Here is a 24,530-nt window from a genome sequence, read left to right as displayed (position 1 = left end):
CTCTTTTCTTCTATCTAGGGCAATGTTCTCCTCTACTCCATGCTTCCACTATTTGTCAATTATTCCCTGTCTACTGGATAATCTTACTGTTCATAAACATGCCCATCCTCAAAAATCCTTATTTGATTCATTCATCTATGCTAGCTATCATCCCATATTTCTTCTCCCTTTTGTGACTCCTTAAGAAATCCATTGACAATGGGGAATCTTCACTCCCAAAACTGGGTGTCTAGATGGCACAATGATTAGAGAACCAGGCCTGGAGAGAGGAAGACTCATTTCCTGAATTCAAATCTGGCTTCAGATACTTACTAGTTGTGTGACCCTGGGCAAGTCATTTCACTCTGCCTCAGTGTCTCATCTGTAAAATAAACTGAAGTAGGAAATGGCAAACCACTCCAGTATCTTTGCCAAGGAAGATCCCAAATGAGGTCTCAAAAAGTTGGACATCACTACAAATACAACAAAATTGATTTACTATCTCATTTATTATAACAACTTTTCAAAATCTGCAATATCCTTTTTCTCCTCCCTCAACCCTCCCATAAATTCCCCTCTTTCTACCTTGCCTTTGATCAGCATTTAAATGGGCAATCCCTCAGTATGCATACATTGAACAGATGTTGGAAATAGTGAATTAAAACTGGGTAGTTCGGTGACTGCAATTGGGAAGTTTTGCAAGGTTTTCAATGATTGAAATTGTTAAAATTGATATTTTGACTACTAATGGTCTTATGATGTTGTTATATCAACCATGGAACACCACAATCTCCAAAGAATCAATATTTTAGGTAACTAAAAGAGTAATGGAGAAACTGTGGCCTGTTAACTAGCATCATCTTAGATAATAAACCACATCAAATATATTTTTTGAAGCAACAATATAGGAGAACAGGGAAGGACAGCAAAAGACAACGAATAGACAGGTTGATATTGCTTTGGTAGCCACATAATATTAAAAGATCTAGAAAACATTTTCTAGCATGTTGAATATACTTTCTATAAATGATTTATGGAAAGAGATGACTAAAAATCACACTAAGGCGGCATAGATAGGTTGCATTTTGCACTGTTGCAGAGGGTACCCATACCTATGAGCTCTAGCCTCCTTGAAGTACTGATGAAAGGTTAGTCATGCATAAATTGCATCTTGTGTGAAGTGTTATTTAGGGTCTTTAATCCTATTTCTTGCTAGCTAGGAAGCATAGTGGATAAGAGTGCCAGACTTAGAGACAGGAAGACTCATACTCCTTCAAATCTGGCCTCAGATACCTACTAGCTATAGGACCCTGGGCAAGTCAGTTAACTCTATTTATCTTCGTTTCCTATCTTTGCCAAGAAAACCCCAAATGGGGTCACAAAAAATCACATTCTTGAAACAACTGAACAACAATAACAACAGCCCTACTCCTGCCTCAGCAGTGGTTTGGAATGGTTAGGTCCATGGTAGAAGTGGAAAACTTCTAACAGCTATGCTTTCATCTTCCCTTTTACAACAGAAAATTAATATTGAAAAAACAGAAAACCCATACTTGACTCCAGTCTTGGGTTTGGGGATGTTGAATACATGCTGTTCAGAAGCAGGACTCTACAAATGAATGACAGCTCTGTTGTATATCAATTCAAGAGCCCAGGTCACTCAACTCTGAGGTCAGCCTGTACACCGGGTCTCTCCTGGTTATATTATGTGCATGCTATAGGTCACTGATCAATCGCCTCCTACTCTTCCAGGATCTGTACTAGATGCTAGTAACAATTCCTCCCTTCAGGGATCTTGCATTTTATGGAGGAAATGTGTACACGTCTAAATAGATACAGAATACATACAATGTAAATAGAATATATTGGTAGGGAACATTAGCAGCTAGGACAGTTGGAAAACCTTGGGATAAAGATGGTTCTTGAGCTCAGTTTTGAAGGAAGCTTGAGGGACTCTTGGAGGCAAAGGAAAGGAAAGAGACTATTCCAAGCATGTCTGTTAAGTCAGGGCAAAGGCTCAAAGATGGAAAATGGAACAGCAAGAAAAGTTTTTTGGCCAGATTGTAGACTCAGTGAAAACAGAATCAATAAGATTTGACAGTTGATTGGATATGGGAGTTTGAGAGAATGAGAAAGCCAGGATGATGCCGAGGTTGTAAAACTTAGGGACTGAAAGGATGGTGGCAGTTTTGATGGAAGTGGGGAAATTCAGAATATGAAAGATTTTTTTTTTGGGGGGGAGAGGGAAACATGAGTTGTTTAGGATATGTTTTAAGAGGTAAAGATATATTTAGAGGGCAGCTAGGTGATATAGTAGAACAAGGATTGGGCCTGAAGTTAAAAAGACCAGAGTTGAAATTTTACCCCAGATACTTACTAGCTGTGTCACCCTAAGCAAATCATTAATCTCTATTTACCTCATTTCCCATATGTGTAAAATGAGATAATAATAGTATCTACCCCTCAAGTGAGGATCAAATGAGATAATAATTGTAAAGCACGTAACACTCTCTGGAACATAGCTCTATATAAATGTTGGTTGTTATTAGTGGAGCTTGAAATGCTTTGGGACATAGTACCAAAAAATATATATCTTTGTCACCAACAACAGTATGTAATGGTATAGCATATGGACACATGTTTCAGGATGGAGTAGAGCCAATTAGGATGAACTGTCTCAAGAAAATTTAGACCCTCTATGGCCCCAAAGTGCAGATCCTTGAAATCCTTCTGTACTCAGAGAGGAATAGTTATTCTCAGGTCTCTGAGACTCTTAAAATAACAGAATTCAGTGGCCTGGAGATTTTTCATATTTTGCTAGCTCCAGCAAGTTCCCATGTGGCAGAGACGTTGTTCTTCTCTTCAGGAGATGAAAAGTAGGCGTCATGAATAGGGAGATAATTCATATTTGGCCCCAGAGGAATAGAACTTTAGCATTTCATCTCTTCCCTTCTTTCTATTTCTATGGGAATTAAGAAGCTGAACTGTGTCAGACTAGTGTATTAGAACCTCTCCATTCTTTCCCAAAAGAATAGTCAGCATTATTGCTTTTCAGCTAGGAAAAGGGTGTGAAATGTAAGGGTACTTTGTTAGTTGTCTAAACTGGCCCTGATTAATTATACATTCGGGACTACTTGAAATTATATGAGCTATCTAAGCACAATTCAAGGAAGGCCGCAGGTAAACTGAGGCACACATTCCAAGAGAGGTGATTTATCAACACACCTGAGAAATTCTATTGCCTTCCCTCTTTTATCTGCCATTTGCCCTTCTTTAAAGTTTTTGTTGTTAATATTATTATCTCAGGGTAATTCAGACTTGGAACCGTAACAAGCAGGGACAACAGAGACAACCACCCCAGCTGCTGTAAATCTATCCTGATAACAACGAATAAATTAGCACATATTGGAAAGGAAATTTGTCTAAGGTCTAAAACTGCCATTTGCCCGGGAAATCTCCCACCACACAGTGGGACCCAGGGGAGAGCAGATGAAAGAAGATAGAAAGAAATGGAATTGTTCCATTTATCTCCCCAAGGGGAAAATGCAATCAGACTGAAGAGAAACCCTCTTATTGAACACATTAGCTTTTTAACAGCACTTGTGAGGGATGTAGGGTTGAGCCTGGCTGGCTGAGAACACTGACCCACTCACTTCTTTAGAAAGGCATGTTCCTAGATTGAGGGCCTCACCTAGGTATTGTTACAATGCCAGTGAGAGGAGGGAGGAGGGGAGAACTGCATTATCTTGTTACACGATGGTTCTAGAAGAGGCTTGCCAAAAGCACAGATAAAATAACTGCTCCAGCTATTCTTTTCCATGCCCACAATTGTGTGCAACTAATAAAGTCAGTTCAATCATTGTTCATTACTTTCTTTGTTGTTCAGTAATATCTGACTTTTCATTACCCTATTTGGGGTTTTCCTTGGCAAGGATACTGGAGTGGCTTGCCATTTGCCTTCTCAAGCTCATTTTATAAATGAGGAAACTGAGGGGTTAAGTGACTTATACAGCTAATGAGTGTCTTGAGGTCAGATTTGAACTCGGGAAGATAAGGCTGATTCCAGACCTGGTGCTTTATCCACTGCTCCAGCTATGTGTCCCTAATTACTTGCCTCAGGGATAAGTCTTTGCTTTGGTGAAGAAAAATAAGTGGTTCTTTAAGTTTATATAGCTACTGAATAGTGAAACTTTCTGTTTAAGATAATCAGGTCTAGAATTTATACAGCACTTTAAAAAACAAACCAAGGGGTTGGGGCAGCTAGGTGGTGCAGTGGACAGCGCATCAGTCCTGAAGTCAGGATGACCAGAGTTCAGATTTGATCTCAGACATTTAACACTTCCTAGCTGTGTGACCCTGGGCAAGTCACTTAATCCCAATTGCCTCAGCAAAACAAAACAAAAAACCCCCACAAACCAAGGGGTTCAATGCTTTACAAATATGTTAGCATTCTTCTCCTTACCTCTTTGTGAGACAGGAAGATGAGGATGATGGGGAAAATGGGATCCTCACAAGTGGCCAGCCCAAAATGTTACTGCATATTGATTAACATCAGGGCAAAAACAGGGCTTCTTTCTCTAACCCAGGACTCTCTCCTAGATAGAGCTATAATACAGACTTGAATGAAGCAAGTGGTTATGGAGAAAAAAGAAAATTCTGAAATTTTCCAAATTTTAATAACCATGCTCCTTGGATCTGGTTAACAGGTTTATTTGAAAATTGAGCCCTGCTCAGTGTACCTAATACATCTTGTGTTAGGTACACAATAAGTGCTCAATAAATATTTTAAATTGATGCACATTAAAACAAAATTCCAAATTATTGTTTTTCAATTGCTATCAGAAGCTCTTTATTTCAAATCGAAACAATATGTCAGTACCCCTGCTTGCTTTTCCCTTTCCAGGGATCAAAGCTGTTTTGGGTTCTGGTTTGGTGTACTGTCCCAGTGTAGATCTGAAATTCATTTGTTCCTAGACTTCATGTGGTTTTGGGTGATTCTTTATAATGTGTTTAAAGTAGAAAATAATGATGGGGAGGGAGGAACCAAAAACCTAAGATGAAAGATCAATAGATCTGGAACTAGAAGGGACCTTAAAGGCATTTTTAGTTCCTTCATTTTAATAATGATGATGATGATGATGACAATTAGCATTTAGCATCTTAAAGTTTGCAAAAGGCTTTATATTCATTCACTCATTAGATACTCCCAGCAATCTAGTCAGGAAAGGACAATCATTATTCCTACTTTTTGATGAGGAAAAGAAAGGGCAGGTGACTTATCAAGGGTCATACAAGTAGAAACTGTATGAGGCTGGATTTGAACATGGATCTTTCTGACTCCAAGTCTTGCCCTCTATCCACTGGCCACCAAGCTTCATTTTATAATAAAGAAACTGAGTTGCAGGGAACCGTTCTCTGTCATACACTTGTGGTTATGAGTCTGGACAAGTCTCTTTATCTCTCTGACCCTATATTTTTATCTTTAAAATGAGGAGATTAGATTAGATGATCTCTAAGCTCTCTTCTCAGCTCTAAGACACTGGATCATTTCTTTCTACATGGACAGCCAGAACAGAGGAAATCTGTGTTTCAGGTTTTTTAGGTTTCAAAACATTTTAGGTAAGTGGTAGTATACAGATGAAATAGTTTTCAAAGCCATATTGCAGCCAGTTCTGTTGTTTGTATTTTTAATGTTTTAAAAATATTTTGGAGGGCAAGTCTATTGTGTTTCTCCGATTTGAAACAATGCTCTGCTGTTAATTGCTAATTCAGTTCTTTCTGCAGATAATTTTTAGTCAGGTACAATTATCTGATTACCTATTTATTCTATAGAAGAGAAAATCGAAAGAATAGTGAAGAGATTTTATACCCAGCTAGTCCAGGATTAGAAAAGGGAGTCCCCCAATCTTGCTGTATCATCTGGCATAATGCTTATCAAATGCAAGGCAGCAATGTACAGCCTTCCAGGATGGGAAGGAACTTGGGGGATATAGGGAACAACAGCTTTGATCATAACTTAATTAATTTTTTTCCATGTCTGGATAGATCCTTTCTCTTGGGAAGTTGGAATCTATCTGTTCTTCGGTTTGGGACAATCCAAACTCTTCCTCCTTGCTAATGCACACCTCATCCCCTTTTGTTCTGATCTACTTTAGCTCATCTCTCAATCCTGTGGGCCATGTCCCTTTATTTTCAAAGAACAATAAAGGATCCTAAAACATCTCTGTGAAAAGCTTTGTCATTTCAATGACAGGATAACAGCCAAGAAAAACAAATCAAGTCACTTCCATTGATGATCAGTCTAACTAAAAGGTTTTTTTGCTATCAACTAGGGCAGGGCTTCTTAAACTTTTTCCAATTGTGACCCCTTTTTGCCCTCCCAAATTTTATATGACCCCAGGTATATAAAACAGGGATGCAAATCTAACATTTATTGATTTACAAGGGGATCCCGTATGGGTCACAACCCACATTTTAAGAAGCTGGGAGTCTTGGATAGACTCTTCCTTTAGATCATGTTTTACATAGGGAAGGCAAGGGACAGCAGGTGTGCATATGTGCTCTGGATGATTGCCCCATCCTCATGGTATGATGATGTTGTTTCTCTCTCCCCTACAGTCTGAGTATCATTACGAGTATACTGCGTGTGACAGCCTGGGCTCCAGATGGAGGGTCGCCGTGCCCCACACTCCTGGACTGTGTACCAGCCTCCCTGATCCAGTCAAAGGCACTGAATGCTGTAAGCAGCTGTCACTCCGAGCTCACTTTATATATTACCTCTGCTGTATCCTTATTTGGCAGAGCTCTGTCAGCTTTAAGTCTTGTTTTTCTATAGTTGGAGGAGGGGAAATGGGTCTTCAGGAAATCACATCTTTTACCAAACACTTGGTTTTTCTTTTTCTCCCTTTTCCCATCCCCAGTTTCTTTAGAAAAACATTTTATGTGATGCAGACTTAAAACTTGGATGCTGTTTTTCCCCCTAAGCTTTTTGGATCTTGGAGAATAAGAATGCAGAATTCCAGCTGTGCTACATTCAGATGTTTTCTTCTTTTGCATATTCAGTTTCCTTTATGTTTATGCATTCTTAGCCTAGCCGTTCACTGGGCAGTTATAATCACTCATTAGTGAAGATTGCAGCCCATTTTCATTCTTGGAAAGGAAGCCAGGAAAGATGGATTGCTGCAGAGGCAGACCTTTAAAGTACTTTGAGTGTCAATTCAGAGAAATACAAATCTCATTTGGCGGGTGCGTTTGATTGTGCATTCAGAAACATGAGGACTTGTCTGAAGCTCACACTCCTCTTCTGTGTAACTGTATTTAACGATCACAACCTTTCAAATGGTTGCCACCTGTTTTCTCTTTTCTCTTCTGATAGAACAGGAAAAGGGGGAAGAACTGATAGTTAGGGAATTAGGATAAAGAACATTTTTTGTTTTTGAGGCAACTGGGGTTAAGTGACTTGTTCAGGTCAGATTTGAACTCAGGTCCTCTTGACTTCAGGGCTGGTACTCTATCCACTGAACACCTAGCTACCCTGATAAAGAACATTTTTAAGAGTTGGGAATGATACTGAGAATGTTGCCTCCTTCTCAGGGAAATTGGAATTAAGTAACTTGCTATTAAGTATCAAGGCTGTATTTGAACTCAGATCCTCCTCTTCCTTCCAGGACTGGTGCTTTATCTACTGCATCACCTAGTTGCCCCAATATTGAAGATGTTTAAAAAAAAAAGATGTATTTGTGAAGGATGCTGAAATTTAGGCTGATTTTAAAGGGATATTAACCAGGCTAAAAAATCATGAACAAATTAATTATTGTATACACCAAAAAAGGTATGAGTTTGAATTCTGGCTTTGCTACTTAATTATCTGTGTGTCCTTGAGCTAGTCAGCCTTCTGAGGTGGAGGAAATGGACTGGAAAATCTTTTCTATGGCCAGCTATGATCCTTTGAAAGCACTATGGGATGTAAATAGTTCTACATAAAAATTAGGGATGTCTGAAGCTCTTCCCTAAAGAGCCTTCAGAAGAAGAAAGGCTTCTCTCAACAAAGTGACCTTATTTAAAGTCAAACCACAAGCTCCCGGTGGAAAGCGAATGAAAAGTTTAGGTCTTAAGTTATTGGGCCTTAGTGTCTAGAATCCTGTGCCATCCTGCTGATTCTGTTCCTTTCTATTGGACATTAAGATTTTCCCCAACCTATAGAACAGTAGTTCGTCAATTCTCCCTTGAGCAACAATCCTAAAATGACCCAACTTCTTTTCGGTTTTTAGCCTTTTCCTGCAAGGCTGGAGAATTCCTGGACATGAAGGACCAGTCGTGTAAGCCATGTGCCAAAGGCCGATATTCTCTAGGCACAGGTATACGATTCGATGAGTGGGATGAGTTACCACACGGGTTTGCCACCCTAGCGAACAACCTGGAGATTGATGAAGATTTCACTGAGACATCTGAAAATTGCACCTCGTAAGTGTCGCATCTGCCTGGGACATGCTTACTGCTCAACCCCATTTTTCTAGGAACATGGCTGCAGTGCCAGCTGGGCAGGCACGGGCAAGTTTAAGAAGAGATTTCACTTAAATTATTACTTTTGAGCCTTCCCATAAGCCTGTAAGGTCTAAAATATATATTTTATATATATATATATATAAATATATATCTAATTGATATGTATTTTGTATTGTATATATCAGTGGTCCTCAAAGTGTAGTCCAAAAAATTGTTGGGATCTCTGAAACCCTTTCAGAGGGTCTACAAATTCAAAATTATTTTTTATTTCTAATATAGTAAATAACTATAAATATAACCCATGTGAACAAAAACTCTTTGAACAGATCCTCTATAGTTTTTTTTAACAACATGAAGATACAACAAAAGTTTGAGAACCACTGGATATATTGTATCCTGGATACTGGATATATTGTAAAATTAAAAATACAAAATAATATAAATATAATTGAACCTCATGAGAACATATACATATATATTTGTCTTATTTTATGGATGAGGAAACTAAGGTTCAATGAGAATTTACAACAGAAGTGAATGCAAGGGATAATGCTGTAAAAAATTACCCTGGCATGAGTTCTATAAATAAAAAGTTATTTAAAAAAAAAAGAGAGAGAATTTACCCAGGCTCACAAAACTGGCCTATGGTAAAATCAAACCTTGAACTAATTAAGAATCAAAGTAAAATGCTTGCTCACTTAGCCATATACTCATTCTAATAAATAATAATTCAGAAAATAAAATCTTAAATACTTAGTGTGCACAATGCCCTGTACTATTAGTAACAGCTAGTATTTATATAGGATTTTAAGGTTTGCAAAGTCCTTTACATATGTTAAATTGTTTGATCCTCAGAACTGTTTTGGAAGGTAGGTGCTAGTGACCACAGAGAAGATGAGTGAGTTGTCTGGAATCACATAGCTAGCAAGTGTCTGAAGTTATATTTAAACTCGGATCTTCCTGATTCTTGGCCCCTCACTCTTATCTACTGCACTTCTACTCCTGCTCACAAGCTGCCTCTTTGTTACTATTATTCAGTTGTTTTATAGTGATCAATTCTTCATGACTCTATTTAGGGATTTTTTTTTTGCAAAGATACCAAAGTGGTTTGTTATTTCTTTCTCCTACTTGTTTGACAGTTAGGGAAGCAGGCAAACAGGGCTAAATAATTTGTTCAGGATCACACAGTAAGTGTCTGATGCCATATTTGAATCCAGATCTTCCTGATTCTAGGTCTGGCGCTTTACTCATTGTGCTACCTAGCTGCCGGTAGCTGCCTCTAATAAGGGATATAAAGATGGGCAAGAGAGAATAAGAGAAGGAAGCTCAGAAGTCATTAGGTTATGGGTAAGAGCAATAATATGACCAATTCTCTAAGATTTTCTATCACAATCAATCACTTGCCACCCTTAATATAACCACCTCATTTCCTTCTATTACTAGGTGGGTATTGTTTTCCAAAAGTTAGAGGACAAAGGCTTAAAGAAAAATTCCCATGCAAAACCAAAAATTTTATTTCTTTTAGGGTTTGTATTTGGATAGGCTAACTCATACCATGAGTTTTTGCCTTATTTTAGCACTTCAAAGAGCTATATCATTGATGTGTGCATAGGAGCCGTATCAATGCAAATCACAATCTGAAATCTTTCAGTGAACCATGAGAGAGCCACTTGTTATCAATATTTTTTGTTTTTACATCACCTGCATTTTAAGATATATCTTTCTATTCCTGCCTAGACAGCAATCCTATATAATAAAGAACAAAAAAGATGTGAAAAATCCAGTTCAACTAAATTAGCCAATATATTGAAAAAGGTTGGCATTATATATAGTGTTCCACAACCATAGTTCTCCACCTTTGTAAAGAAGCATTTCCCATTTATTTGGAGTAATTTGGGAACGATGAGTTCTAATTCTAATTTGCTGAGTGCTTGCTAAGGTTGTGAAAGAAGTGCCTGATGGCTGAAGGAGGAGGGTTTGAAAGGCTGGAGAAGAGCAAATTTCTCCATTTCCCAGAGAGAAAAAAAGACTAAAAATTATAGGCCTCTGAACTTAACCTTAAAATTCTAGGAAGTATTAAATATTGATCACAGCAGCCAACCTGATTTCATCTGGCTCAAGGTAATGCTAGACAAATCTATTTCCTCTATTCTTTTTCTTTTTAATTATTGTAGCTTTTTATTTTTTATTTATTTTTTAATAATATTTTATTTTATTTTATTTAATAATAACTTTATATTGACAGAATCCATGCCAGGGTAATTTTTTTTACAACATTATCCCTTGCACTCATTTCTGTTCTGATTTTTCCCCTCCCTCCCTCCACCCCCTCCCCTAGATGGCAAGCAGTCCTATATATGTTAGATATGTCGCAGTATATCCTAGATACAATATATGTTTGCAGAACTGAACAGTTCTCTTGTTGCACAGGGAGAATTGGATTCAGAAGGTAAAAATAACCTGGGAAGAAAAACGAAAATGCAGATAGTTCACATTCGTTTCCCAGTGTTCTTTCTTTGGGTGTAGCTGCTTCTGTCCGTCATTTATCAATTGAAACTCAGTTAGGTCTCTTTGTCAAAGAAATCCACTTCCATCAGAATACATCCTCATACAGTATCGTTGTCGAAGTGTATAATGATCTCCTGGTTCTGCTCATTTCACTCAGCATCAGTTCATGTAAGTCTCGCCAGTCCTCTCTGTATTCATCCTGCTGGTCATTTCTTACAGAACAATAATATTCCATAACATTCATATACCACAATTTACCCAGCCATTCTCCAATTGATGGGCATCCATTTATTTTCCAGTTTCTAGCTACTACAAACAGAGCTGCCACAAACATTTTGGCACATACAGATCCCTTTCCCTTCTTTAGTATTTCTTTGGGATATAAGCCCAATAGAAACACTGCTGGATCAAAGGGTATGCACAGTTTGATAACTTTTTGGGCATAATTCCAGATTGCTCTCCAGAATGGTTGGATTCGTTCACAATTCCACCAACAATGCATCAGTATCCCAGTTTTCCTGCATCCCCTCCAACATTCATCATTATTTTTTCCTGTCATCTTAGTCAATCTGACAGGTGTGTAGTGGTATCTCAGAGTTGTCTTAATTTGCATTTCTCTGATCAATAGTGATTTGGAACACTCTTTCATATGAGTGGTAATAGTTTCAATTTCATCCTCTGAAAATTGTCTGTTCATATCCTTTGACCATTTATCAATTGGAGAATGGCTTGATTTCTTATAAATTTGAGTCAGTTCTCTATATATTTTGGAAATGAGGCCTTTATCAGAACCTTTAACTGTGAAGATGTTTTCCCAGTTTGTTGCTTCCCTTCTAATCTTGTTTGTGTTAGTTTTGTTTGTACAAAGGCTTTTTAATTTGATGTAATCAAAATTTTCTATTTTGTGATCAGTAATGGTCTCTAGTTCATCTTTGATCTATTGTAGCTTTTTATTGACAGAACATATGCATGGGTAATTTGTCAACATTGACCCTTGCAATCACTTCTGTTCCAACTTTTCCTTTCCTTCCTACACCCCTAGTGTAATGTTCTCTTCTTTAAAATATAATGTTCTCTAGGAGCAGGTTTCTTGGGGGGCTTCTGGAGGCAACCTTGCTTTCAGTTCAGTATAATCACCCCAAATTCAGGCAGGAGTTAAAGTCCAAATCCTTTATTGTCTCCTCCAAAATAGCCCAGTTAGCTTTCTTAGAGGCCTATCTCTCTCCTTGGTTCTGAGAGCTCCTGCCTCTAGTCCTTTGTTTCTTCAGCTTTAGCCTCTCTTCCTCCCAGTGTTTCCAGCTAGCATGGAAACTTAGAATGAATCTGACTGTGCCTCTGAGAGTGGGTTGGTGGGCTTCTATGTCTGGCCCTGAGAGCTTCTTGCTTATATGCTGTGCACTGAGTATAGTCCAATCATTACATCACTAGGAAACCATCATTTGTTGCAGATTAAATCAGTGCTAAATTAGATTTAACCACTGTCTCCTCGATTTCACTTAGTATCTTGTTTCAAGTTCTGGCCCATAACATTTCTTTTTAGGATCAGATCAATCATACTGAACCATGCTAAATTAGATAATTATTGTCTTTATCAATTCCACTGTCTTAGTACCTTGTAAGAATCATAACACCCTAGATGGCAGGTAGTCTCATACATGTTAAACATGTTAAAGTATATCTTAAATACAATATATGTGTACATATTTACACAGTTATCTTGTTGCACAAGAAAAATCAAAGTTAGAAAGGTAAAAATAACCTGGGAAGAAAAACAAAAATGCAAACAGTCCATATGCATTTCCCAGTGTTCTTTTTCTGGGTATAGCTGGTTCTGTTCATCACTGATCAATTGGAACTGATCAATTTCCTCTTTTCACAGGATTACTAGATTGCTAAAAATCAAGGGAATGTTGTTGATAAAATGTCTGTAGATTTGCAGAAAGCATTTGACAATTTCTCATGCTGAGATGTGGGTTAGATAATAATACAGTTAATTGGATTTTTGAATTGATTGAAGAACTTGACCCAAAGAGGAGTCACTAATGACTTGATGTCACTTAGAAGAAGGTCTCTGAAGTTCCTCAGAGAATTGTCCTTAGCCCCAGGATTTTTAAAACTTTTATCAAGAACTTAAGTGAAGGCATAGATGATATGCTTATAAAACTTATAGAATAGGTGACCCAAACTGGAAGATTACTGGATGATAGAATCAGAATCCAAAAAAAAAAAATCATGGCAGCCTTGAATATTGGATCAAACTTCTACTACTTTGATGGATCCTGCCACTCATCCAAATTTCTCCTTGCATTAAGTTTGATAAATTTAAATTAAATATGGTTTCATTTGTGTTCATCAATAGATAATTTATTAAGCTCTTACTCTGTATCTATCACTGGTCTAGGAACTAGGGAAATGAGAAAAAATGAAGCAATTCCTACTCCAAAAGAATTTTTTTCATTTTGTTAGAGTAGATGTGTACACATATAAGTATATTCAGAATAAATATATAAAGAACAAATGTAATATAAATATATGGGAGTTGGGGAAGGAGAGCACTAGTTGACTTGGGGATCAGGAAAGTTATCATGTAAAAGTTGGGGTTGAACTGAGTCTTGAAGGAAGGGAGGAATTTGAAAAGTCAATTTCACGAATATAATATGAAAGAGGCATGACTTCATGTGATTCATCCAAAAAAGATCTGGGAAGCTTTAGTGCCCAATGTAAATCAATAAATAGCTCAGCTAAAAAAAAAAGCTAATGTAAGCTTATAGTGTATAGAGACCCATAATACCCAGAAACAGGGAAGCGTGAAAGTTTGATTGTATTGTTTCCTAGTCAGACTACATGTGGAAGACTGGCTTCGGCTTTAGACACTTATTTTAGGGATGTCATTGATAGGCTAATAATTGTCCAGAGGAAGCCAAGCAGGATGATGAGAGTTTTGAGGTTATGCCATAGTAAGGATGAGTTGAAAGAATTGGGAATGCTTAGCCCCGAGGGGAGAAGATTCAGATGGGACATAATCATCATCTTAATGAGAATGGCTGCCATATTTATGGAAGAAGAATTAGATTTGTTCCCATTAGGCTTAGCCCCAGAGAACAGAACTAGAAATGACCAGTGTGATTTGCAGAGGCAGCAAACTTAGGTTCTGCATAAGAAAAAACTTCCCAGCAACTGGAGTTTTAAAAAAATAGAATGGCTTGCCTCAGGAGGCAGTAGGGGATTCCTTTTCATCACAAGAAGAAATCCACTGATGATCACTTGTCACAAAAGTTGGAGAGATGATTCTTGTTCAGTAATGGTCAGATTACATGGTTTCACGGTCCCTTGCAATTCTGACATTCTTTGAACCTTGTAACCCCTCTGTACCTTGGAAGATTGTCTTGAATCCTTTGAGTTCCATAATTTGTCACTTGTGGCAAATCTGGTGATTAGTCTTTCTAAACCTATACTAAACTAGTGCTTGGAAACTTGACAAGCCAGTTTACCACCAAGCCCCAACTCAAAGCCTTTCCAGCTTGATATAGGACCTTGAAGGGGCAGGATGGTGTAGTGGAAAAAAATGTTGGGATCAAGAAGAGCTATTATCAATCCGACCTTAGGGAAATACTAATCTGGGCAGCTGGGAGCAAAGGGAATAGAATGCTGGATCTGGAGTCAAGGAGACTAAATCCTGGCCTCTGACACTTACTAGCTAGGTGACCTTCTCTATAAAATGAAGATGATAATAGTACCAACTCCCAGGAGGATTTTGAGGATAAAAGGAGATATTTTTTAAGCACTTTGTAAACCTTAAACTACTACATGTTGCTGTTGTTGTGGTTGTTGTTTGGTTGTTCATGAACCCATTTCAGATTTTCTTGGCCAAAATATTGGAGTGGCTTGTCATTTCCTTTTCCAGCTCATTTTCCAGAAGAGGAAACTGAGGCAAACAGGGTGAAGTGACTTGCCCAACCTAGTGTCAGCTAGTATCTGAAACCATGCTTGAATTATAGCAATACATAAATGTTGGCTAGTGTTACTATTACTAGGATTCCTACTTAATCTCTGTCTGCCTCAATCACCTCCTTTATAAAATGAGGTGAAACTGGATAGCTCTGAGGTCTCTTTCAGTTCTAAATCTATGATTCTATAATCCAAATGTGCTTCCACTCCATTGACATTCCCTTCAAGCACCTAAGGTTACCTTCATAACACAATGAAGTATTAGAGAAAACATTTGTAGAGATAGGTCTTGCTAAAGTCAGTCATATTACCTTATTGCTCCTACATCAAAACAGTGAGCGATGCAAGGGCTTGGGCTTTTTCCTTGGGGCTTGATATTAACTAATAAGTGGAGTTCAACCAAACTTAAATAGTAGAATTCTGGAGGACAGAATTAAAAATTCTGGTTTCTAAAGTCTATTATGGCCTCAAGGTTAGAAAATCTCTCAGCTAAAGAGATTTTTGCAAAGAAACCAAGGAGATACAGCAATGCTGGTCTGTTGCTATCATATATTTGATGTTCATTCATTCAACAAATATTTATTTAGCATTTATTATGTACAAGGCACTAAGCATCGGCATTGTAAAGCATACAAAGATATAAGGCTTTGTACAATATACTTTGTTAAACTGTGTTGACATTGAAAAAATGTCATTGATGAAAAAGGAAAACAAATGAACATTTTCTTTTGAGAAATAACTAAAGTAATTCTTGTATACAAATGATTCATTGGATCAGATCTTGAATTTGGAAAATGGGGGAGGCTGCTCAAATTTCTTAAGTTACATCCCTTGGAAGCCCCCTTAAGTCTGTCTGTGTTAAGCAGAATGGACATTTAATAGATCAATTTGACTTATCTCAAGTGTTCGTTTTGCTGTTCTGTGGGCATTAGCATGACAACCGGTTTCTAGGGGATGGGGCAAACTGAGACAGGCTGGTGGCAAAAAAAGCTAAAAGAGGAGACATAATATACAGAGTTAAGACAACCACTATTTAAGTCCTAATGGAGTATGTAATTTGGTCAGAACAAGATGCAGGCTCAGCCCATATGATCAATTCACTTCCGTGCACAGAAAGACATTCTTGGCTCTCTAGAGACAGCCCCAGATAGATTTCAGAGATTATCTCAGAGCTCATTTCAGTGAAGCAGGATGGAGGAAAGAGAACTTCTTATATTTCTACAGTTGCCTTTCTTCCAGGAGCTCAGCAGGTCTCAGTCACTGGTTTCATTCATTTCTTTCACACACTTTAAGGATGGGGATTTTTTTTTGTCCTATTAGCTAAGTGAAAATTGGAGTATAGAAGGAGTAATTAGTGACAGAGTCTGGATTTGAACCCTGCTCCTCCAACTCCTGATCCAGTTCTCTTTTTATTGTTTCTCACTGCCATGAGGAACCAAATCTTTGGAACCCCCTGAACTAATCTGGGCTATCTCTCCTTTCTCTTCACCAGCATGATGAAGCTGGGGTTCATGATGGCTAGATTCTCTCTATGTTGTGTAACATCATTTCTCAAGATTTTGTCTTAGTTTCCCCAAGGCCATTGTAGAACTCATGGGAGGTATGTCAATATTAAGTAAATCCACTTGTGACCCTTGTTTTTGTAGATCCAGGCCTGGACCAGGAAGTGCTTTTGTCCATGAAAACTTCTTTTCTCAATCAGGGACACTGAGACCAGACAAAATCAAGGCTGTTTATATACAACTTGCAAATGTAACCTACTTTTGGCATCAATTTAATAATTCATCAAACCTTGGAGGTTATTTATAGCTTGTGTTAGGTGGCAAGTTTTGTCTTTCTCAGAACAGGAGAAATCAATGCCTTTTAGGTTAATGATGGGCTCAGCTTTGGGGAGTTGAAAGGATTTCCATTTAATGAGGAGCACTGCAGAGGGAACACTCTTTAGGGGATTGCTTCTAAGGTAAAACACAAAATCCTCTGTCTGGCATTTAAAATCCTGAACAATCTGGCTCTGTTCACCTTTTCCAGTCTTATTTTACATCACCCTAAATCACCCTTCCTTACAAACTCGACATATCCATCATTCTATCACCCCTCTCTTAGGCTTTGCCTATGGCTGGAATATACACCTTCCTGACCTTGTCCTTTTAACGTAATGCTTTCAAAGTTCCCATAGTACCCCAATTTCCTTCACAAAGTCTTTCCCAACAAATAACTTTCCTCTCTTATTGCCTTCCATTACACTGTATATCTCTTCTATGTACATAACTGTATGCTGTCTGAGCGCTTTGAGAGGAGGGTCAGTATTTCTGCCATTTTTTTTTTAATTTCTAAGCCTTAGCCTGGTATATAATAGTGCTTAATAAAAACCTGTTGAATGAATGGATGGATGGATGAAAGTTGTTGTTAGTGTTAAGGAACATGGCAAGATAACTGTAACATATAGAAATATATGTTTATATAGTGTATATATAATATGTAAAGTTATATATATTTTTTTCAAATTCTAGAGTCAGGGGAAAGGAGCTATTTCTAGAGAAGTAGGTTGGGCCAGGCTGAACACCAGAACCCTTGATTCTACTTGTGTCTTTCCTTCTGATTTGCTCTGGGTCTTTGGATATACCCTGTGAAATTTGAATATTTTGGTTCTTCTCCCTAAACCTTGGAGGCATTGGGAAGAGAAACGTTAAGGTTTTTATTTGAGAATACAGTTAAGGTCCTAGAAAGTAGATCAGAATCTCAGGCTAATCTTTCCATGTTTGTTATTTCCAAATTTTCTGTCCTACAACTTAAAGTTTAGAGAAACTAAAGAGGGTTCATGCAAAAGAAAGAGATGGAGGGAGGGAGAGAAACTGAGAGCCAGAGACAGAAAAAGAGAGACAGAGACAGGGAGGAAGGAGTAGGAGGAGAAGGAAGGAAGGGTAGGGGGAGAGAGAAGAAGAGGAGAAGGGAAAGAAAGGAAGAAAGATTCAAAGTTAGTTGCTGATTGGGGTTATTTGAGCAATAGAAAAAATTGCCAGTAATTTACATCCCATCTCCAGTTATCCTGATCTATCTCTGGCCACTGAACCTCAATGAACTCTGGAGGGGAAAGTGAGGCAGGTGACCTTGCCCAGCCCTCCCTTACTTAAATCCAATTCACTTGCATGTCATGACGTCACCTCCCTGATGTCATGGCCCTTTTAGAGAATGAAGGACAAACAACAACAACTTTAGCACCTTATAGGTTACAAAGCTCTTTATTCTCAACAATAGTGTTTGAGAAGAGAGACTCAGAGAATGGACTCATACCAGCCCAGAAAGACTTAAGTAATTCACTCACAGCTAAGAAATATGAGAACCACAGCTAGGAGTCTGCATCAGAGTTTCCTTACAGACATAGATACATATACGTACATATATATGATAGGATCACATAAGCAGATCACTGAGCACAAATTATCCACAAGGACCCCTCAACATGCCTGTTGATAGTGGTGTTGGATAATTGCCTCCTCTCTGCTGAGTTCAGAATAAAAGCACATGAATTTTAATTGCAGAAAAAATGCATTTAGATCATGTGATGGGAAGAGCATTGTGACTTCATAATTTGTAAGAGACTGGAATGCCTTTCCAATGGAACTTTGGAGATTTTTAACGATGAGGTCAGAGAGAAATGGCACAGGGATAGTTATAAGTGCTGTGTTAGCTAGAGTTGAGAGCATTTCTCTCTTAATGCCCTAGGAAGCCTAAATGCTTTTCCATTCCAAAGCATAAAAACCTTTGTACTATATGACAGTTAAAGGTTTCCAATTAATTAATCTACATTGATCAGTGGTGATTCTAAATCAAGTAGTAAGGATTTATGAAGTATTTACTGTGTGCCATATACAGTGTTAGGTACTAGGGATACAAAGGCAGTGAAATATCACTGCCATCAAGGACCTTACATTCCAAAGAGAGAGACAACACATACACATATAAATATATACAGAATCAGTACAAGCTAATTTTTGAGTGGGGAAATAGAGGGAAAGTAGATGGGATTGCTAGCACCTAGGAAGTAGAGAGTAAATCTGTCAGCTCAATGGATTAAAATATACAGAATATATCTATAGCAGTTATACTATAATTAGGATGGAGTAGCCAGGGCTTTGCCTTAGGGTGCTGAAATTTAGAGGTACTAATAGTGCTTTTTAACAAAATGCAGGAAAAAACAAATCTTAGTATCCAGTTGGTGTTGTTCAGTGGTTTCTGTCATTCCTGACTGTGTGACCCTACTTGGGGTTTTCTTGGCAAAGATACTGAAGTGGTTTGTTATTCTTTCTCCAGCTCATTTGACAGATGAGGAAACAGAGTTAAGTGACTTGCCCAGGGTCACAAAGCTAGTAACTGTCTGAGGCCAAATTTGAACTCAGGAAAATGAATCTTTGTAATATTCTCTTCTCTAAAATAGAATGTTCTCTGGGAGCAGGTTTCTTGGGGGGCTTCTGGAGGCAGCTTTCATTTCAGTTCAGTGTAATAATCCCCTCAACTGCAGCCAGCTGTCAAAGTCCAAATCCTTTATTGTCTCTTTCCAACTATTGTCTTCTTCCTTGGGCCCAGTTAACTTTCTTAGAGCCCTATCTCTCTCTTTGGTTCCAAGAGCTCCTGCCGCTAGTCCTTTGCCTCTCTCAGCTTTAGCCTCCAGCCAGCTCAAAGGTGGAAGATGGAATGAATTTGTCTCCGCCTCCGAGAGTGGGCTTGTCTCTTAGTGGGCTCCTCCTTATATATGCTCTCTTAAAGATGTGACTCTTGTGGAACTCTAATAAGTACTAAGTACATTAGTAAACTAGAGAACTGTTAAGTACCCTGCTAAATTAGATAATTATTGTCTCTATCAATTAGCACCTTGTAAGAATTTTAACAAATCTTTTTGACTTCAAGGCTGGCACTCTGTCCATTGTGCCATTTAATTGCCCCCAGTATCTAGTAAGCAAGAATAAGCAATTGGTTGAAGATGCCAAATGTCCCACTTCCCTCTTGCCTTCACCTCATATCTGTACCCCAGGTAAGTTCCTCCCCAATTCTGTTTCCCTCCCCCATGGTGTCAGTCTCCACCCACTTGCAACTGTTTGTTTTTAAAAAGATGATTTGAGGATATATTCACAATGTTTTCCCTGAGCACAGGAATTGCTAGTTAGGTCTTAGAAGAGCAGTGCCCTTATGAAATTGTGTTATTCTATGAGATTGTATTTAAGTGAATGTTTGAAATCACATCAGGTTTTTAAGGTGAGCTTATTAATTTTTCAAAATCTTGTGTTAATCTTTGTCAAGTAAAGCATGCTTTTGTAAAAATGAAATGAATTGCTTTAATATGAGCTATCCATCCTTGGGATAGACATTGGGCTCTTCTAATTCCATCCTAGTTACAGTATAACCGCTATATATAGTCTGTATATTTTAATCTACTGAGCTGACAGATTTGCTCTCTTTTGCTAGCAACCCTCTCTCCTTTCCCTCTATTTCCCCACTCAAAAATTATTTTGTATTGATTCTATATATATTTATATGTGTATGTGTTGTGTCTCCTTTGGAATGTAAGCCCTCTGCAATGTCCTGCAATGATATATTTTTTTCCAAATTTAGTTTATCTTTAGAGTTAAGCTTTTGAGCTTCAATTACCTCAATTTATAAAATAATGGAGTTGGTCCACCTCTAGACTATTTCTTTCTTCCAATTTTTATTTCTAGTTCCAAGTTCCAAATTCTATCCCTCCCTGAGACGTTAGGCAATCAGATAAAGGTTATACATATACAATCATGCAAAACATTTTCATACAAGAAGACCCAAATAAAAGGAAAAAGTGAAAGAAAATGAAAATAGCATGCTTCAGGCTGTATTCAGATAGTATCAGTTCTTTCTCTGGAGCAGATAGCGTGGTTCAGGAGTCCTTTGGGATTGTCTTGAATCATTGATTACTGAGAATACCTAAGGCATTCACAGATCTTCATTGTATAATGTCGCTGTTATATACAAAGTTCTCCTGGTTCTGTTCACTTCACCATGCATCACTTCATGTAAATGCTTCTGGACTATTTCTAAAATTCTTTTTAAGTCTATTAAGTCATCAGTTTTGGAATCCCCCAGAGTCTCTGCCGAAAACTTTGTCCAACCTCTCTTCCCAGTGTCCGATAGGTATGGAGAGTCTCCCTCCAGTGATTTTGGCTTCTTTCTTCACATAGGTCAACTTGGGTTCCCTTGGGTGACTACATCGCCTCGAACACAGATGAATGCACGGCCACACTGATATATGCTGTCAACCTAAAACAGTCAGGCACTGTGTCATTTGAATATTTATATCCGGACACTGGTATCATCTTTGAATTTTTTGTAAGCTCTCAGACAGAGGGGTGCTGGGCTTGTCAAGGGCTGAAATCTGTTTGTTAAGAACCACTAGGGAAGGGCTATGCAGTCAGTGAGGGTTAATGGGGACTTTTTCCAGCTTTCCAGAGCTAAAGAGGATTATGAGGGCCAATCCAAAGGCTATAGGAACTAGGAAAAAATACCAAAGTTGAAAGACACACCAGGGAGGAGGAAGGGGTGGGTGGAAAGAGAAGCAGAGCCATATGTAAATTGAATTACTGATTTAAAAAAAATTTAATGACATCTCATTATGAAGTATCACTATGGGATCTTGAAGACTCAGTGTTATAAGGAGCAAAGATTTCCTGGTTTCCACCTCCAGATAAGAACTGTTATTCTCAAGTAAATTGGTAACCTGTTTTTCTGTCAAAAAGACCACCTAAAAGTTCATTCAGAGTTGTGAGCTAGTATGGTTTCAGGAAAAAAATGAATTCACTCATTCCCTTGTGAATTTGAGACCTGATTTCATATTTCCTTCTGTCCCAGGTTCAGAATGACCAATGTCAACCTAACATAGAAGATTCGAGGTGGATGAAAACTACAGAAAGGGGGTGGGAATACCACAGTGTAAGTATGGTACCAGCCTTCTCTCTGAGCATAGTAAAATAAGAACAAAACCAAAAGTCTCTCCTCCTCCCCAGGGCTCCTCCCCAGTCTGTATTGCCATTCAAAAGTTACTGGAGTGTTGGAGGACCTGATTTGGGGGGGGGGAATCACCCCACAAGGGGTGGAGGGATCTCTCATCCATATGGGTTTGATCAAAGCATTGGGCAGTTTCCCATCTCTAGTTGCTGATTTTCCAGATGATGGAGAGATAAGAGAACAGAAGTCATTGTCATTGTTAGTAACCCTGAGGGAGTCACCAAAAAGGGGGGGGGGGTGTCAAAGGAGGATATGGCTGGAATCTCAGTAGGAGAGGTCACAAGAGCAGTGGTGACAATAGGAGACTTGGGAGAGGTGAATTGGGCAGGAAATAAGATTTATTAGTGGTGTGACTTTGGACAACTTGCTGCTTCTATTTGGGCTGAGGTTTTTACTTTTATATAAAAAAAAGGGATTTGTTTTAGTAATGGATATTACCTAAATAATTCCTCTCACCTCTTAAGTCCCTGGGTAAATGGAGGCAGGGAGAGGATACTAGGCAGGTATCCCCTAAAGCTTTGTTCTGGAACTTCATTTCTCTCTATACCCTCTTCACTTGTGACTTTATCATCTCCTCATAGGTTCAAGTCCTAGAATATCCAGGCCTGGTCTGTGTCTTTCTCTCTGCCTCTTTATATCTCTGTGCGTATGTTTCTCTCTATGTCTCTGTCTCTGTGTGATTTTCCTAAAGTGTAGCTCTGATCATGTTATTCTCCTCTTCAATAAATTCTGTGACTCATTAGCCCTAGAATCAAACCAAAACTCTATTGACATTTGGAATTTTTCACAACTTGACCCCCTCCAGCCTTTATCCCTCTTCTACCCCACCCTCCATGAGTCTGTTATATGCCTGTGCTTGTACTCTCTCTGTTCAGAGACTTCTCCCTCCAGATTACTTTGTCTCTGGTTTGAAAGTAGTTTATATAATGTGTGTGTGTGTGGGGGGGGGGTCTCCCTTGACAGAATGTAAGTTCTTTCAGGATGTTGACTAGTTTTCCCCTTTGTCATTTTGTCTCCAGTGCTTGGCATATAGTAGGTGTTTAATAAATGCTTGTTGAATGATGGACTGTTTGATAGGCACAAGGGATAGGAGAGAGGGGAGAAGAGGCTGTGTGTTGTTTAAGGAGCTCAGAGGAGAAGTGGTCAACAGACAAGAGCCATATAGATGGGGAGTGATTCCTTTTTCTCATGTCTTCAGGTGGAGTTAAATCGTGGCAACAACGTTCTGTATTGGAGAACCACAGCCTTCTCAGTCTGGTCTAAAGTCCGTAAGCCTGTGCTGGTGAGGAACATCGCCATTACAGGTAAAGAATTGGGGTTCAGCTTCAAGCTTCCTGTTGATGTCTTCCTAGCTTCATGCCCAGGACCCAATTTGGACCCAAACTGTACTCTTTCTCCACAGGAGTTGCCTATACTTCCGAATGTTTCCCCTGCAAACCTGGAACCTACGCTGCCAAGGAGGGCTCCTCTACCTGCAAGCTTTGCCCAGTAAACTCTTACTCCAATAAGGGAGAAACCTCCTGCCACAAGTGTGACTTGGACAAATACTCAGGTGATGTTTCTAAAGACCAAGGGAACTGCAGGGACTACCAAAGCCACAGAAACATTTCTCTTTCTTGGGAGAAAGAGAAGTGGCCATTCTGTTGGCCAGAGCTTTAAATAGTGGTTCTCAAAATTGACCTTTCCAGGCAGATCCTGGTAGTTTCCTACAATTCCAAAGAGATGGGGTTGAGTTTTCTAAACGGAAAAGTGCTTTTTTTTCCCCCTATGAGAGTTGCTATTATGTCCCACTAAACTTCTCTAAAAACAAAAATAGAACCAGAATCTAATTTCTATACTTGAAAGGAAAGGTGGGATAATCAGGTATGGTATTTTTTCATGATCTGAAAAGCTCCCCATCCCTAGCCCTCAATTTGAGAGACATTGGAGGAAACAGGAAAATGAGTTCCACCTATTACAGTCAGTATCTGAACAGGATGGGGTCTCAAGGATGAAGAGGGAGTGGGGGAGGCAGGGAGGACAGTGGCAGAGGACCAGAAACCCTCGGAGAGGGGAGTAAAGAGTCCTAATATTTTTTGGCTCTTCAGATCTGGCCTCCACAATCTTTTTTTTTTTTTTCTGAGGCAATTGAGGTTAAGTGACTTGCCCAGGGTCACACAAGCTAGGAAGGGTTAAGTGTCTGAAATCAAATTTGAACTCAGGTCCTCCTGAATTCAGAGCTGGTGCGCTATCCACATTGCCACCTAGCTTTGCCCCTTTCCACAGTCTTTAAGAGTAGATCTGAAATCAATTGATCAATTTGGAAATGGGAAGAGTAAGCCCCCCTTCCCCGATCTGCTTATTTTCTCCCTTACACAGCCAAATTCAGACCCAGCAAATATCCGTGCAAAGATTTGTAGTCCCTGAAGTTGTCAAGCATATCACCACATTCGCCTACAAATTCATATTCACAAATCACCCATTAGAGTGTTTGCTCAGTCAAGAATGGAAATTGACCTCTACTTATTTCCTCTATTGATAAAATGAAAAGTCCTATTCATTATCCAAGGTCTTGCAAGCTTAGT

General features: G+C 38.7%; 1 protein-coding gene across 1 annotated transcript in view; it reads left to right on the top strand.

The window, feature by feature from the left end:
- ELAPOR1 (endosome-lysosome associated apoptosis and autophagy regulator 1) overlaps window positions 1-24,530 on the top strand; it is a 110,398-nt gene that overhangs the window by 53,098 nt on the left and 32,770 nt on the right. Inside the window, exons 2-7 of the mRNA XM_051993162.1 lie at window positions 6,598-6,718; window positions 8,250-8,442; window positions 21,144-21,291; window positions 21,811-21,891; window positions 23,165-23,270; window positions 23,369-23,518. Coding sequence (XP_051849122.1) covers window positions 6,598-6,718; window positions 8,250-8,442; window positions 21,144-21,291; window positions 21,811-21,891; window positions 23,165-23,270; window positions 23,369-23,518 — 799 coding nt within the window. The remainder of the gene's footprint in view (window positions 1-6,597; window positions 6,719-8,249; window positions 8,443-21,143; window positions 21,292-21,810; window positions 21,892-23,164; window positions 23,271-23,368; window positions 23,519-24,530) is intronic.

The sequence above is a fragment of the Antechinus flavipes genome, chromosome 4 (assembly GCF_016432865.1).
Source record: "Antechinus flavipes isolate AdamAnt ecotype Samford, QLD, Australia chromosome 4, AdamAnt_v2, whole genome shotgun sequence".
NCBI classification, from domain to species: domain Eukaryota; kingdom Metazoa; phylum Chordata; class Mammalia; order Dasyuromorphia; family Dasyuridae; genus Antechinus; species Antechinus flavipes.
The sequence above is the reverse complement of the archived record's forward strand: the minus strand, read 5'-3'. Positions and strand labels throughout refer to the sequence as shown.